General features: G+C 43.4%; 1 protein-coding gene across 2 annotated transcripts in view; it reads right to left on the bottom strand.

The window, feature by feature from the left end:
- The window catches only part of LOC125455528 (YLP motif-containing protein 1-like), a 158131-nt gene that overhangs the window by 62784 nt on the left and 79492 nt on the right, over positions 1-15855 (bottom strand). For both annotated transcript variants that reach the window (XR_009446222.1, XM_059649041.1), the window contains exons 12-14: positions 14207-14352; positions 11389-11451; positions 1086-1205 (exon numbers count right to left, since the gene is read on the bottom strand). Coding sequence is in view for 1 of the 2 variants with exons in the window: in XM_059649041.1 (XP_059505024.1) it covers positions 1086-1205; positions 11389-11451; positions 14207-14352 (329 nt within the window). In the remaining variant the exon portion in view is untranslated. The remainder of the gene's footprint in view (positions 1-1085; positions 1206-11388; positions 11452-14206; positions 14353-15855) is intronic.

Genomic DNA, 15855 nt, shown 5'->3' with positions numbered 1-15855 from the left:
TGAGGAGCTGAATATTATTTAAATGGAAAAAGGCAGCAGAAAGTAAGCAGTAAAACAAGAATTGGAGCGACCTCATGCATGAATCACAAAAAATTACCGTCCAAGTTCAACATGTAATAGGGAAGGCAAATGGTATGTTGGCCTTTATTTTTCTCAATGAAGTGTGCATAAGTAAGAAGGTTTTGCAAAAAAAAAACAAGGCAATTGTCAGACCAAAGTGGGAACACTAAACAGCTGTGCACCCCTTATCGAAGGAGATATTAACTGGCGGCAGTTCAGAGAAGGTTCACTTGGCTGATATTGGGTATGAAGGGACTGAGTTCTGAGAAGAGGTTGAGTAGGTTTGGCTTGAACTCATTGGAATTTAGAAGATTCCTGGAGGAAGTGATAGAGTAGAAATAGAGAGGTTGTTGCCGCTTGTGACATAATCTTAGAATAAGGGGTTGCACATTCAAGACAGAGATGAAGACGAATTTCTTCTGAGGGTTATTACTCTGTTGAATGCCTTACCACAGAGGGCTGTGGAGGATGTTAAGTATGCTAAATGCTGAGGTAGACAAATTTTTTAATCAGTAAGGGAATCAAGGGTTGCAGGGAAAATGCAAGAAAGTGGAACTAAGAATTATCAGATCAGCTCTTATTTCACTTAACAGTGGAGCAGACTCGATGGGCTGAATGGTCTACTACTAGTTCTACATCTTATGGCAACTGAGCAAATGCAGGAAAATTCTTAAATTGGAGATTATAAACCTGTTGTGCATCTTCGTACAGTAGTTACAGAATACCCAATGGGAATAGTTTCTATGATGCACATGAAAATGTGTAAGCTACTGTTTAAACATAAGTTCTCAAATAAAAGGCCTGACCAACTGCAATAAGCTAATCTATTTACAAATTGTCTGTTTTCATGATAGAAACTTGATTGGAAACCACACTACCAATAATTTTCTTTGATACTCTTATTTTAGAAAGAGATTTTGAATCTCAAGCTTCAGAGATCAAAGGCATATCTTGGTGCCATCAGTGATTCCAGTATGGTTGATTCTTTCTATTTGAAACAAAGCACTAATTTTCTCAATGCTTACCTTCTTTTTGATTCGCTTGCCACTGTCTGGGTCCTTCACTACTTTTTCCACCTCAGTCATAAAGTAATCATCCAGGCTGAGGACGCGTGGCGCAGCTCCTCCATACTCTACCTCTTTATCCTAAAATATAAGCACGGAGACATAAATACCTGAATTCAAAATAAAGGTACTTTATTTGCATTACTTTGCAGAGTGGTCTAATTTATTACCTACATAACAACGTGTGAAGCTGGATGAACACAGCAGGCCAAGCAGCATCTCAGGAGCACAAAAGCTGACATTTTGGGCCTAGACCCTTCATCAGAGAGGGGGATGAGGAGAGGGTTCTGAAATAAATAGGGAGGGGGGGGAGGCGGACTGAAGATGGAGAGAAAAGAAGATAGGTGGAGAGAGTATAGGTGGGGAGGTAGGGAGGGAATAGGTCAGTCCAGGGAGGACGGGCAGGTCAAGGAGGCAGGATGAGGTTGTAGGTAGGAAATGGAGATGTGGCTTGAGGTGGGAGGAGGGGATAGGTGAGAGCAAGAGCAGGTTAGGGAGGTGGGGACAAGCTGGGCTGGTTTTGGGATGCAGTGGGGGGGAGGGGAGATTTTGAAGCTTGTGAAGTCCACATTGATACCATTGGGCTGCAGGGTTCCCAAGCGGAATATGAGTTGCTGCTCCTGCAACCTACGGGTGGCATCATTGTGGCACTGCAGGAGGTCCATGATGGACATGTCGTCTAAGAAATGGGAGGGGGAGTTAAAATGGTTCGCGACTGGGAGGTGCAGTTGTTTATTGCGAACCGAGCGGAGGTGTTCCCAAGCCTCCAAAGCGGTCCCCAAGCCTCTTCTTGGTTTCCCCAATGTAGCGGTAGCCACACCGGGTGCAGTGGATACAGTATACCACATTGGCAGATGTGCAGGTGAACATCTGCTTAATATGGAAAGTCATCTTGGGGCCTGGGATGGGGGTGAGGGAGGAGGTGTGGGGGCAAGTGTAGCACTTCCTGCGGTGACAAACCATCATCTCCAATACCATCCATGACCTCATCACCTCAGGGGACCTCCCACCCACAGCTTCCAACCTTGTTGTTCCCCAACTCCGCACGGCTCGTTTCTAGCTCCTTCCCAAAATCCACCTATTGTCTCAGCCTGCTCCTTGCCCACCGAACTCATCTCCACCTATCTGGACTCCATTTTCTCCCCCTTGGTCCAGGAATGCCGTACCTACGCCCGTGACACCCCCCACGCCCTCCACCTCCTCCAGAACTTCCAATTCCCTGGCCCCCAACACCTCATTTTCACCATGGACGTCCAGTCCCTATACACCTGCATTCCTCATGCCTCAAGGCCCTCCGCTTCTTCCTGTCCCGCAGGCCCGACCGGTCACCCTCCACTAACACCCTCATCCGCTTAGCCGAATTCGTCCTCACCCTCAACAACTTCTCTTTCACTTCCTCCCACTTCCTACAGACAAAGGGGGTAGCCATGGGCACCCGCATGGGCCAAAGCTATGCCTGCCTCTTTGTAGGTTACGTGGAACAGTCCCTCTTCCGCACCTTCACAGGCCCCAAACCCCACCTCTTCCTCCGTTACATTGATGACTGTATCGATGCCACCTCTTACTCCCAAGAGGAACTCGAACAATTCCTCCACTTCAACAACACCTTCCACCCCAACCTCAAGTTCACCTGGGCCATCTCCAACACATCCCTCACCTTCCTGGACCTCTCTGTCTCCATCTCAGGTAACCAGCTAGAAACTGATGTCCATTTCAAGCCCACTGACTCCCACAGCTACCTAGAATACACCTCCTCCCACCCACCCTCCTGCAATAATTCCATCCCCTATTCCCAAATCCTTCGCCTCCGCCGCATCTGCTCCCAGGATGAGGCATTCCACTCCCGCACATACCAGATGTCCACGTTTTTCAAGGACCGCAACTTCCCCTCCGCAGTGGTCGAGAACGCCCTTGGCCGTGTCTCCTGCACTTCCCGCAACACATCCCTCACACCCCGCCCCTGCAACAACCGCCCTAAGAGGATCCCCCTCGTCCTCACATACCATCCCACCAACCTCCGGATACAACGCATCATCCTCTGACACTTGCGCCATCTACAATCCGACCCCACCACCCAAAACATTTTTCCATCCCCACCCTTGTCTGCCTTCCGGAAAGACCACTCTCTCCATGACTCCCTTGTCCGCTCCAAACTCCCCTCTAACCCCACCACACCCGGCACCTTCCCCTGCAACTGCAGGAAGTACTACACTTGCCCCCACATCTCCTCCCTCACCCCCATCCCAGGCCCCAAAATGACTTTCCATATTAAGCAGATGTTCACCTGCACATCTGCCAATGTGGTACACTGTATCCACTGTACCCGGTGTGGCTACCTCTACATTGGGGAAACCAAGCAGAGGCTTGGGGACCACTTCGCAGAACACCTCCGCTCGGTTTGCAATAAACAACTGCGCCTCCCAGTCGCGATCCATTTTAACCCCCCCTCCCATTCCTTAGACGACATGTCCATCATGGACCTCCTGCAGTGCTACAATGATGCCACCCGTAGGTTGCAGGAACAGCAACTCATATTCCGCTTGGGAACCCTGCAGCCCAATGGTATCAATGTGGACTTCACAAGCTTCAAAATCTCCCCTTCCTCCAATGCATCCCAAAACCAGCCCAGCTTGTCCCCACCTCCCTAGCCTGTTCTTCCTCTCACCTATTCCCTCCTCCCACCTCAAGCTGCAACTCCATTTCCTACCTACTAAGCTCATCCTGCCTCTTGACCTGTCCGTCTTCCCTGGACTGACCTATCCCCTCCCTACCTCCCCTCCTATACTCTCCTCTCCACCTATCTTCTTTTCTCTCCATCTTCAGTCCGCCTCCCCCTCTCTTCCTATTTATTCCAGAACCCTCTCCCCATCCCCCTCTCTGATGATGGGTCTAGGCCCGAAACGTCAGCTTTTGTGCTCCTGAGATGCTGCTTGGCCTGCTGTGTTCATCCATCTTCACACTTTGTTATCTTGGATTCTCCAGCATCTGCAGTCCCCATTATCTCTAATTTATTACCTATCTGTTAAGGACAAAGATGATTTAATATATTACCTTTGATGACGATGTTAAAAAACAGAGCTTGTCAAAACAGAAATTCTTATTCAAAAGTTTGAAGTAATTTTGGAGAGTTTTTAGTATACAGACACAGACTCAAATGATTTTCGATCCAACAAATCGGGTATATGTACTGCACTCCTGCTACAGCGGTCATGAATGGTGGTAAACAATAAAAGAACAAGCTGGTGGCTGAACCTCCAATAAAAATCCCCATTCTCAATGATGGGCGAGGCTAGTATGTCAGTTCAAAAGATGGGGCTTAAGCATTTGCAACCATCTTCAGACACAAATATCAAGAGAATGATCTACTTTGGCCTCCTCCCAACATCACAGAAGCCAGACATCAGCCAATTTTATTCATTTTGCATGGTGTCAAAAAACAGCTGAAGGCAATGGAGGCACAAAGATCCCGACAACATCCTGGCACTAAAGCTGAAAACTTGTGCTCCAGAAACTAGCCATTCCATCAGCCAAGATATCCCATTATACTTGCAACTATGACGTCAGCCCGATAACATGGAAAATTGCCTAAGAATGTACTGTCCCCAAAAAGCAGGACAAATTCAATACAATCAAATACCATGCTGAGTCGACTTTCAACTATAAGGTGTTGTTGACTGGACTAACAAATGGTATTTACACAGTAATAATCTACTCACTGATATTCGGTTTGTGTGGCTTCTGATCTCAATAAAACATTAGTCTAAAAATGGATATACAGCTGACTTCAGGTGAGTGCGAATAGATCTGATGGAGTGTGGCACAAGGAGCCTTAGGAAAATTGATATCAACCTGGAGAGAGAAAAACTCTGTGACTGGGACCAAACTTAGCAGAAATGAAGGTGGTTCCGATAGCTGGAGGCCAATCAACTCAGTCCCTGGACATTGCTGACAGTGCTCCTGAAGGGAGTGTCCAAGCAGGAACCATCTTTAACTGCTTTAATGACTTTCCTTTATCATAAGGTCAGAAGTGGGGTATTCAGTGATGACTGCACAGCGTTGAGCACCATTCACAACTTTGCAGATACTAAAGCAGCTCTTCTGCATATGCAGCGAGACCTGGACAAAATTTAGTCTTGGGCTGATAAGCAGAAAGTCATGTCCAAGCCATAGGAATGTCAGGTAATAATTACCTTAAGCCAGAGGATATCTGAACATCTTGATGTTACAATTATAGAATCTGCCACCATAAACATCCTGTCGACTACAATTCATCACAGCCTGAACTGATTCAGTAACCTAAATAAAGTGGATACAGGGCAAGTCAGAAGCAGGGATGAGTAACTCATCTCCCCAAAGGCTATTCCTCAAAATACATTTAGAGTCACAGTCATACTGGACAGAAATAGGCTCTTCAATCCAACTCATCCTAGCCAACCAAATTTCCCAAACTAAACTAGTCCCACTCATCTGTTCCTGGCCCATATGCCTCTAAACCATTCCTATTCACGTATCTGTCCAAATGGCTTTAAAATTTGTAGCTGTTACGGGCTCTCCCATTTCCTCTGGCAGTGCATTCCAAATTGCCATCCTATGTGGGAAAACAAAATCCCCCTCAGTTCCCTTTTAAATCTTTCCCCTCAAACTTCTGACCCTAGTTTTGAATTGCCCTACACTAGAGAAAAGATCTTGACAATTCACTTCATGATTTTATAATCCTCCATAAAGGTCACTCCTCAACCTCCTACACACCAGGGTAAAAAATCCAGCCTATTCAGCGTCTTTCAGTAATTCAAATCTTCCAGTTCCAGCAACATGATTGTAAATCTTTTCTGCACCCTTTCCAGTTTAATAACAGCCTTCCCCTTGCAGGGCAACCAGAATTGTATGCGGTACTCCAAAAGTGGCCCCTCCAACGTCCTATACAGCTGCAACAAGATGTCCCAATTCCTGTACTCACTGCTTTGACCAATGAAGGTAAGCATGTTAACCACCTTCTTTACCACCCTGTTTACCTGTGACATTACTTTCAAAGAACAATGTACCTGCGTCTCTAGGTGTCTCCATTCGATAACACTTCCCCGGACCCTATCATTAACTGTCTAAGTCCTGCCCGTTTTATCTTACCAAAATGTAACACTTCACATTTATGTAAATTAAGCTCCATTTGTCACTCCTTGGTCCATTGGCCTAGCTGATTAGGATCCTCATGTACGCTTAGATAACATTTTTCACTGTTCATTACACCTCCAATTTTGATGTGATCCACAAATTTACTAACCATGCCTCCGATTTGGGTGAGAATATAGTTATAAAACAAACACCGTAGGACGCAGCTCCGATCCTTGAGAAATTCCACTTCTAAGAGGCCACCAGACCAAAAAACAATTCTCTACCACAACCATCTTCTGCAGTCTTCTACAGTCAAGTCAATTTTGTATCCAATTGGCCAGCTTTCCCTGGATCCCACGTGATTTGATCTTACTAACCAGTCTACCATGCGAAATCTTGTCAAAGGCCTTGCAAAAGTCCACGTAGACAACGTATATTGTCTGTCCTCATCCATCCTGTTGGTCACATCCTCAAAACACTCAAGCAAATTTGACAGAACAATTTCCCACGCACAAAGCCATGGTGACTATCCCTAATCAGTCTCTGCCTTTCAAAATGCATGTAAATCCTGTCTCCAACAACGTACCCACTTGAGGTCATGCTCACTGGTCTATAGATGCTTGGTTTATCATCACTGCCCTTCTTAAGTTATGGTACAATACTGGCCACCTCCGAAACCTCAAACATCTCTGCTAGGTGCCTCGCAACTTCTTCCCTGGCTTTCCTGTATTGTTCTGGGATACACTTGATATGGGGATTTATCTACCTTTATATGTCTTCTGTAATATGGACTCTTTTCAAGACATCACTATTTATTTCCGTCAGTTCCTTCTTCCATGCCTTTCTTTACAGTAAATACTGAAGTAAAATCTATGTTTAGTATCCCACCCATTTCCTGTGGTTCCACATACAGACAACGTCATTGATCTTGAAGGTCCCCTATTGTCTCCCTTGTAACTCTTTAATATACTTGTAAAATCTTTTTGGGTTATCCTTACCCTTATAATCCAAAGCTAGTTCATTTCCTTTTTACCTTCCTGACTTCCCTCTCAGTGCACTCCTACTCCTCCTGTATTCTTCAAGGGATTCGCTTGCTCCCAGCTTGACTTATACTTGACATATATCTCCTTCTTTTTATTGGCCACAGCCTTGTTATCTCTAGTCATCCAGTGTTTCCCACTCCAAGCATCTTTGCCCTTCACTCTAACAGGGGCCAATGGTCTCAAAATTCTCGTTACCTCACTTTTGAAAGCCTCAGTCATTCCTTTACCTGTGGACAGCCTCCCCCAATCAACTTTCGAAAGTTTCTGTCTAATATCATCAAATTAGATTTGGTCCAATTAAGAACTCATATACAAGGCTTATGCTTTTCCTTAACTATTTTAAAAGTAACAGAATTATGGTGTCTGGTCCCAAAGTGCTCCCCCATTAATACTTCAGTCACTTGCTTGGCCTTATTTCTGAAGAAAAGGCCAAATTTTGCTCTTTCTCTAGTACATCTACACATTCATAAAGAAAGTTTTCTTGAACACACTTAACAAATTCGACCTCATCCAAGGCCTTAACATTATGGCAGTCGCAGTCTATATTTGGAAAGTTGAAATTCTCTACTACTACAATCCTTATAATTCTTACAGATATCTGATATATTTGCTCCTCAATTTCCTGCTGACTACTGGGGCGGGGTGGGGGTGGTGATTATCTCGTTCTCATTTCTCAGTTCCATTCATACAGCGCCACTTGATAATCCCCCAGGAATATCCACTCTAAGTTAAGCAGTCTTGCTTTCTATAATCAAAACGTCACTCATGTAGCATTTTTAGGCCCAACCAAAGAGAACACAAGCATACACTGCAAGTCTGAACTGCTGAAGTACAAACAAGAGCAGATATGTTGCCTCACCTTTCCTCATTACTCAGAAATGCTGAATAGAATAGAATAGAATAGAATAGAATAGAAAAGAAATTATTGTTGCATGTACTTCTACAAAAAAAGTGAAAAGTTTCACAAGTCACTACATTATGGTGCCTATAAAAATGATATATGTCATAGATAAGAAGAAAATGAGTTAAAAATTGAAGTAAAGTTCATCTCAGTTCAATTTCAGTTTGGGGAAAGCCAATTAAAACAACAAATGCTAGAACACCTGGAAGCTGCCGCCGAAGACCTTCCATGCCAAGACTAAAGTAAATTGTCCATTCCAGTTGGCATCAACTAGCTAGGCCCTTCTTAGTCTGCATTGCACAGAGCTAATCATTCTCCTCAGGAGCTGAGACACAACAAGGTCTGTGGACCGATGCTTTCAAACTGAACAATTCCCAACCCTTGTCCTGACAAAAAGGATCAATTTGAAATAATACTATTTTTCCATTTCCATGAATAGTGCTAGGATCTGCTGAGTATTTTCAGCATGTGTATTTTTATTCCACTCTTCATGCAATTCTCCCATCTTCACATCAAGGAAACTCTCCATCAATCTGCGAGTTGTTTCTACCTGTCCAAATAGGACAGCCTTTGAACACACCAACTAAACCCTACTTCCATGACATGCTGCGGACCAGCAATGGATCTGCATTCAGCCACAGTCTGTAACTTTATAGCCCCACACAACCCTCACTTTACCACTGTAATCAAGCAGGGAGGACAACCCTAGTTGTCTGAAGAGTGCAGGAGGGCATACCATGAGCAGTATCAGGCATACGTTAAAAACTTAATTTAATGAAGTGCCGACACAGGATAAGCTGCATGCCAAACATCAGAGGGAACATGCAAAAGACACAGCTAAGCAATCTCATAACCGATCAATCTGATTCAAACTCTGTAGTCCTGTTACAACCAGTTGTGCGTTCAATTTGCCAGCATTTGGCCCAGATCACACTAAACCCTTCCTATTCATGGACCCATTCAGATGTCTTTTAAAAGTTAATTGTGCTAGCCTCCACCACATTCTCTAGCAGCTCATTTCATACACACACCACTCAGCACGAACTAGTTGCCTCTTAGGTCCTTTTTATATCTTCTCCCTCTCATCTTAAACCTAAGCCCTCTAGTTCGGCACTTTCCTACCCTGGGGAAAAAGACTTCGGCTGTGCACCATATCCATGGCCTTCACTATATCCATGCCCTTCTTGATTTTATAAACCTTTATAAAGGTCACCCCTCCATCACCTGTCCCTCAGGATCCCCTTCAACAACCTATCCACCATTTCCATTGCCCACTACTCCAAGGTGCAGACTGGAGAATCCACCTAGTCCACCTTCTGAGAACGCTAGACTTCGAACAATTCAATTCACAGTGTGGGCAATCAAGAACAGCTGATGGAGTTGCACAATGATAATGTAATGGGCTCTGGCAACATATTGGAGACTTGCATGACAGCTAATTGTACCTGTAGACAAGCTGTTCCAGTACTGCCACAACATCAACATCAACCTAGTAATGTAGAAAATTGCCTGGATGCATGTCCTGTGTAAAAATGCAGGACAAATTCAACCTGACTGAGTACTGGTTTCAGTCTACTCTTGATCATCAGACAGCTGTTGGAAGGGATAATTAACAGTGTTATCAAGTAGCACATGCACAGCAGTAACCTGTTCAATGCTTTGGCTAATATTAGGGTCACTAAGCTTCTGATCCCACTACGCCTCTGGTCTTAACATTTACAAAAGAGCTGAACTCCAGAGATGAGAGTAAGTGCCCCTGACAGCAAGGCAGCATTTCACTGAGCACAGCATTAAATAGTCCTTGCAAAACTGGTTTAATAGAAAATAGAGGAAACCTCTCTGATGACACATATACACCAAAAAGAAAAATGGTTTGATTGTAAGAAGTCAAGCATCTCTGACCCAGGATACCATTCAGCAATTCCTCAGGGTAGATAACCTGTTTTGATATGTATGACACCTGTTTGGTGTAGGTAGAAATTGACCACAGGTCTCCTGGCCCAGAGGTGGACAAATTACCACTGTTTCACAAGAGCGCTAGATTCCTCAGGGTACTGTCCTAGGCCCAATCATTTCCAGCCTCTTCATTAACGACCTTCCCATATCATTAGGTGAACACTGGGAGTGATGACTGTGCAATTCCAGCACAATTCATCATTCCTCAGATACTGAAGGAGTCTGTGTTGTTCCATAGAACATAACAGCACAGTACAGGCCCTTCGGCCCTGGATGTTGTGCCGACCTGTCATACCGATCTCAAGCCCATCTAATCTACACTATTCCATGTAACGTCCATATGCTTATCCAATGACGACTTAAATGTACCTGAAGTTGGCGAATCTACTACTTTAGCAGGCAAAGCGTTCCATTCCCTTACCACTCTCTGTTGTGCAGCAAAACATGGACAACATCTAAGCTTGTGCTGATGAGTGACAGGTAAAGATTTGTGTCAAACAAGCGCCAAGCAACATTGCCAAGAAGTGAGAATGAACATTTCCCAATCACATTCAATGGCCTTACCATCACTGAATCCTTCCGATCAACATTATTGGGGTTATCACTGATCAGAATGAATAATATCATACTGTGTCAACATCATCAGGTCTGAGGCTGGAAGCTCTGTGGCAAATACTTGACCTCCTCGCTCAACAGTGCTTGTCTACCATCTCCAAGTCAGGTCAGTGGTGATGGAATAATCTCCACATGCCCAGATGAGTAAAACTCCAACTACACTAAGAACCTCAAAAATCCTCCCAGACAAATCTTGATTGGCAGCTAAACTTTCCAGTCACTCGCTTCACCAATCAAGCACAAAGTGGCATAAGTATCTGCAGGATGCACTGCAGGAACCAACTAAGGCTCATCAAACAATATCTATGATACCCCTGATCTTAATCAGCTAGAAGGTCAAGGGTAGATGATATATTGGAACACCATCATCTGCTAATTCCTCTCCAAGTCACACACCATGCTGACTTAGAACTAGTTTACTGTTCCTTCACTTGTCACTGGGTTAAAACTCTGGAATTCACAGTGAGTACACATACACGAAATCCACTGCAACAATTCATGGCAGCAGATCACCACCATGTAATCAAGTCAAGTAAGGGTGTGTAATAAATGCTGGCATAGCCAATTATGTTCACATCCCATGAATTACGACATAATAGAACGGCAAACTTTCAAATAATTTGGCAAAAGATGTACTCACACGAATGAGTTTAGCAACATGCGTCTTCCCACTTCCAGGGAGTCCTCGCATAATAACTACAATCTGTAAGATGGTGCAGAAAATAATGTTCTACGTTACTGCAAAACTTAATGATCAAAACTATATATAATCAAAAATAGTTGATTTTGCGCTGAAGTTAAACGAGTTCTTAGCACTAATGTTATAATTACTATGACAGGCAATAAACGATCTTGCCCTTAGTGTTTACATACAATGGTATTCAATAGCATTCATAATTAATAACCCCTCTCTGAAAGCCATGATAAAGCAAATCCTGTTACTATACACCAAGACAGATATTCTAAATACGAAGGATTAGCTGACAGCTGAAATTTTGAACAAGCAGTTATTACTTAACATAAGCACAAATGTATCTAAAGCAATCAAATTTATAAAATAAACTAAATAATCTGTATGGAGTTGAAAATTTACTTATAATCTAACAAGGGTACAATCATATTCATTCAGATTTGAGTTACTGCTGCAGATTTTTAAAAGCCATTACAAACAGATCCTTAGGAGACTCTTGTGTGATCTTTTTTCATGGAAAGGGGAGCTCTGGCTATGATGATATTTGGAATGGATGCAAATACGGTCAGCACTACTAGAGATCAGTGGAGAAAAGTTGGAGCACGATGGTATGATCAGCTAGTAACGTTGCAGATTGAACAACAATGATCTGATATGCAGCAGTAATTGTTCCAGAGATAAGAGACAGAATAAGGACAACGGTAATTCTGATTGGTAGTATGTAACAAGTGGTGTTCCTCCAGGTGTAGAATTCTGGCTTTATTGCTTCATTACATAAAATGATTGGGTGAAGGAATAGGATTCTACTTGGAAAAATACACGTGTCAGTAAGGAGGCATAGTAAAAAAAGAAGTGTATTTGGCAGCAATAAGTTACAAAAAGACAAGACAAGACAGAAGGTGTAAGTGAGTTAGAACATGCAAAGTGATCTAACACAGGGAAGCCTGAGACCATCCCTTGGAATCTGACAAAGATAAAGGAATATTTTAATTGAGAGAGGCTAGGAGCTGTGATCAGGTCCCAGTTGGAGTCAAGTGTTCAGGTTTCAGCATGAAATCTTAGGAAAGATACTCTTGTCATGGAGAGAGTACAGATTTACCAAAATGTAATGTAAATAGTAAAGTTAAACAGACAGATTTCAAATGCAACTTGCATCCCTCAAAATAAAAAGCATGTAAAGTGATCTCATTGAGTGCTAAAAATAATTAAGGGATTTGATAAGGTAGAAGCAGAGAAACTATTTCCTGGGTGGGATATCAGGAAAGGACAGCGTCTTACAAACCGAACTTTCAAGATGGAGCAACAGATTTTTGTCAGGTTAGGATATCAAAAGAAATGAACAAAGACCGTCATCTGGAGCTGAAGTACGTTACAGTTATAATCTAACTGCATGGTGGAATAAGTTTGAGAGACTGAAGGTAAATGTCACAGAGCCAATATTGTCATGTAGATCTAGAATATCTCAAGGATAACAACTGTGACTAAATGAACACCACACGAGCTACATGTAATCAGTAGAGTCTTAAAATCTATTCATACAATTTTACAGTGCAAGAGGCTATTCCATCCTGAAAGAGCTTCTCAGCTAGTCTCATTCTCAAGTCCTATCTCCCTAACCATCTAAATTTATCAATTTCAAATACATATCCAGCCATCTTTTGAAACCTCCTGTGGAATTTGCTTCCATCGCTCTCCTAGACAATGCCTTTTAATTCCTAACCACTCTGAATAAGCAAATTTCCCCCATCTCATTCCTAGTTCTCTTGCTGACAATCTTGAAACTGAGACTCCCTTGGTACTGACACACTAACTAGTGGAATCAGAATATCCTCCTTCACCTTGTCAAAACTGTTCATAATTCTGAACACTTCAATAAGGCTATTTCTTAATCTTCTTCGCTCCAAGGAGAATAGCCCAATCTTTCTCATCTTCCCTTGTATCTAAAATGCCTCGTTCTTGGTACCATTATGGTAAATCTCCTTTGCACTCTCTCCAGGGTTTCACTTAAATATGGTGTACAGAACTGAATACATACTCTAAATATGGTCTGGCAAATGATTTGTAGAGGTGCAGCATCACTTCCTTCACTTTTATACTGTATGTCTCTATTTATAAACCCAAGGATCCTATAAACTTTTTTAACAACTGTTTCAACATGCTTGGCCACCTTCTGAGATTAAGCATTTGAAACCCGAGTTCCCTCTGCTCCTATACTTGTCTCAAAGTTGTACCACTGAGCCTGTATTGTCTCTCAATGTTTCTTCTAACAAATGCATTACCTCACATTTCTCTGTTTTTAAATTCATCTGCCAGGTGGCTGCCTATTTGGCTAACTTGACAATGCCCCTCTGAAGTCGCTCATTGTCATTGTCACTATTCACTATTCTCTGTAGCTTAGTATCACCTGCAAAATTTAGAGATTTTGCCTTCAAAACCCATCTCCAAATTGTTTATTTAATCAGAAAAAGCAAAGGTCCCAATCCTTGGGGATCACCACTTTCATGTCATCTCCAGTCTGAGAAATGCTCTTCGATACCCACCTTCTGCGTCTTATATTTTAACCAAATTCTAATAAATGTTGCCCAAGGATGCATCAATCACAAATATTTCTAAATTTGTTACTAACCTGCCATGAAGTACCATGTCAAGAGCACAACATCACAGCACTACCGTCATCCAACTGCCTGTGTCACTTTTTCAAATGAAAAATCAAACAAATGGAAAGATCAAGTCAAATCAAGTCAAAAGGCAAACAAACATAACTCACCCTATCAGGCCGGCTCTGCCTGCCAGGCATTTTTAGAATATCATCAACATTTTTACTTTCTGGTTTCTTTTCAACACGTGGAGGAGGATGTGACGGATGGGGGGCTGAGGGCGGAATCCGTTCATCAGAGTAGCCCCGCCTTTCACCTAAAATGTTTAGTGAGAGGCAACATTTCATTGATACTGCTATTAGATTACTAAGCCATTACAAAGGCATGTTTGCAATTCAGATAACGGAGCAATTTTGCAAAATGCAAAATATCCTTATTGCCAAAGTCAGGGCACAATAAAGAAAATTGCAATGCCTAACAATCAAGTACTCAAAATTAACAAAACTTGCACGCACAGGTTTATGGAATGGTAACACCACATCTAGATTTTTTTAATCATTTTGATCATTTAGTTGCAAAAATATGGTGACATAATATCATACACTTGTGGCGGACTGGCTGTGTCCTTAGCCCCGGACTGGTTCAAGTCCCAGCTGCTCCAAAGGGGTGCAACAAAATCTCTGAACAGCTTGACTTGAAATAAAATAAACAATAGTCAGGATTGTGAAACTGGAAAGAAAAACAGTAAAGGAAACTAAATGTGAGGTTAAAATTGTGATCAAAGATAATGGGAACTGCAGACGCTGGATAATCCAAGATAACAAAGTGTGGGGCTGGATGAACTCAGCAGGCCAAGCAGCATCTTAGGAACATAAAAGCTGATGTTTCAGGCCTAGACCCTTCATCAGAAAAGGGGGATGGGGAGAGGATTCAGAAATAAATAGGGAGAGAGGGGGAGGTAGACTGATCTCCGGATACAACGCATCATCCTCCGACACTTCCGCTATCAACAATCCGACCACACCACCAGTCATTTTTCCAATCCCACCCTTGTTTGCCTTCCAGAAAGGCCACTCTCTCCACAACTCCCTTGCGTGCTCCACACTCCCCTCCAACTCCACCACCCCCGGCATTTCCCCTGCAACCGCAGCAAGCGCTACACTTGCCCCCACACCACCTCCCTCACCCCCATCCCAGGCTCGAAGATGACTTTCCACACTAAGCAGATGTTCACCTGCACATCTGGCAATGTAGTATACTGCGTCTGCTATACTAGGCGTGGCTTCCTCGACATTGGGGAAACCAAGCAGAGGCTTGGGGATCGCTTTGCAGAACACCTACGCTCGGATCGCAGTAAATAACTGGACCTCCCAATCGCAAACCATTTCAACTCCCCATCCGATTCCTTAGACGACATGCTCATCCTGGGCCTCCTGCAGTGCCTCCTCCTCCCACCTCAAGCCGCACCTCCATTTCCTACCTACTAACCTCATCCCACTCCCTTGATCTGTGCGTCCTCCCCGGATTGACCTATCTCCTCCCTACCTCCCCACCCATAGTCTCCTCTCCATCTATCTTCTCCTCTATCCATCTTCAGTCCACCTCCCCCTGTCTCCCTATTTATTTCAGAATCCTCTTCCCATCCCCCATTTCTGATGAAGGGTCTAGGCCCGAAACGTCAGCTTTTGTGCTCCTAAGATGCTGTTTGGCCTGCTGTGTTCATCCAGCTCGACACTTCGTTATCAAAGAAACTAAACGTGTCCAGGTGAGTGCCACAAAGATCAGTGCTGGCCTTGGCTTTTTACAATCTTTGTTAATG

This window comes from Stegostoma tigrinum, chromosome 10 (assembly GCF_030684315.1).
Source record: "Stegostoma tigrinum isolate sSteTig4 chromosome 10, sSteTig4.hap1, whole genome shotgun sequence".
NCBI classification, from domain to species: Eukaryota; Metazoa; Chordata; class Chondrichthyes; order Orectolobiformes; family Stegostomatidae; genus Stegostoma; species Stegostoma tigrinum.
Note: the sequence above shows the minus strand (reverse complement) of the source record. Positions and strands in the feature narration are given on the sequence as shown.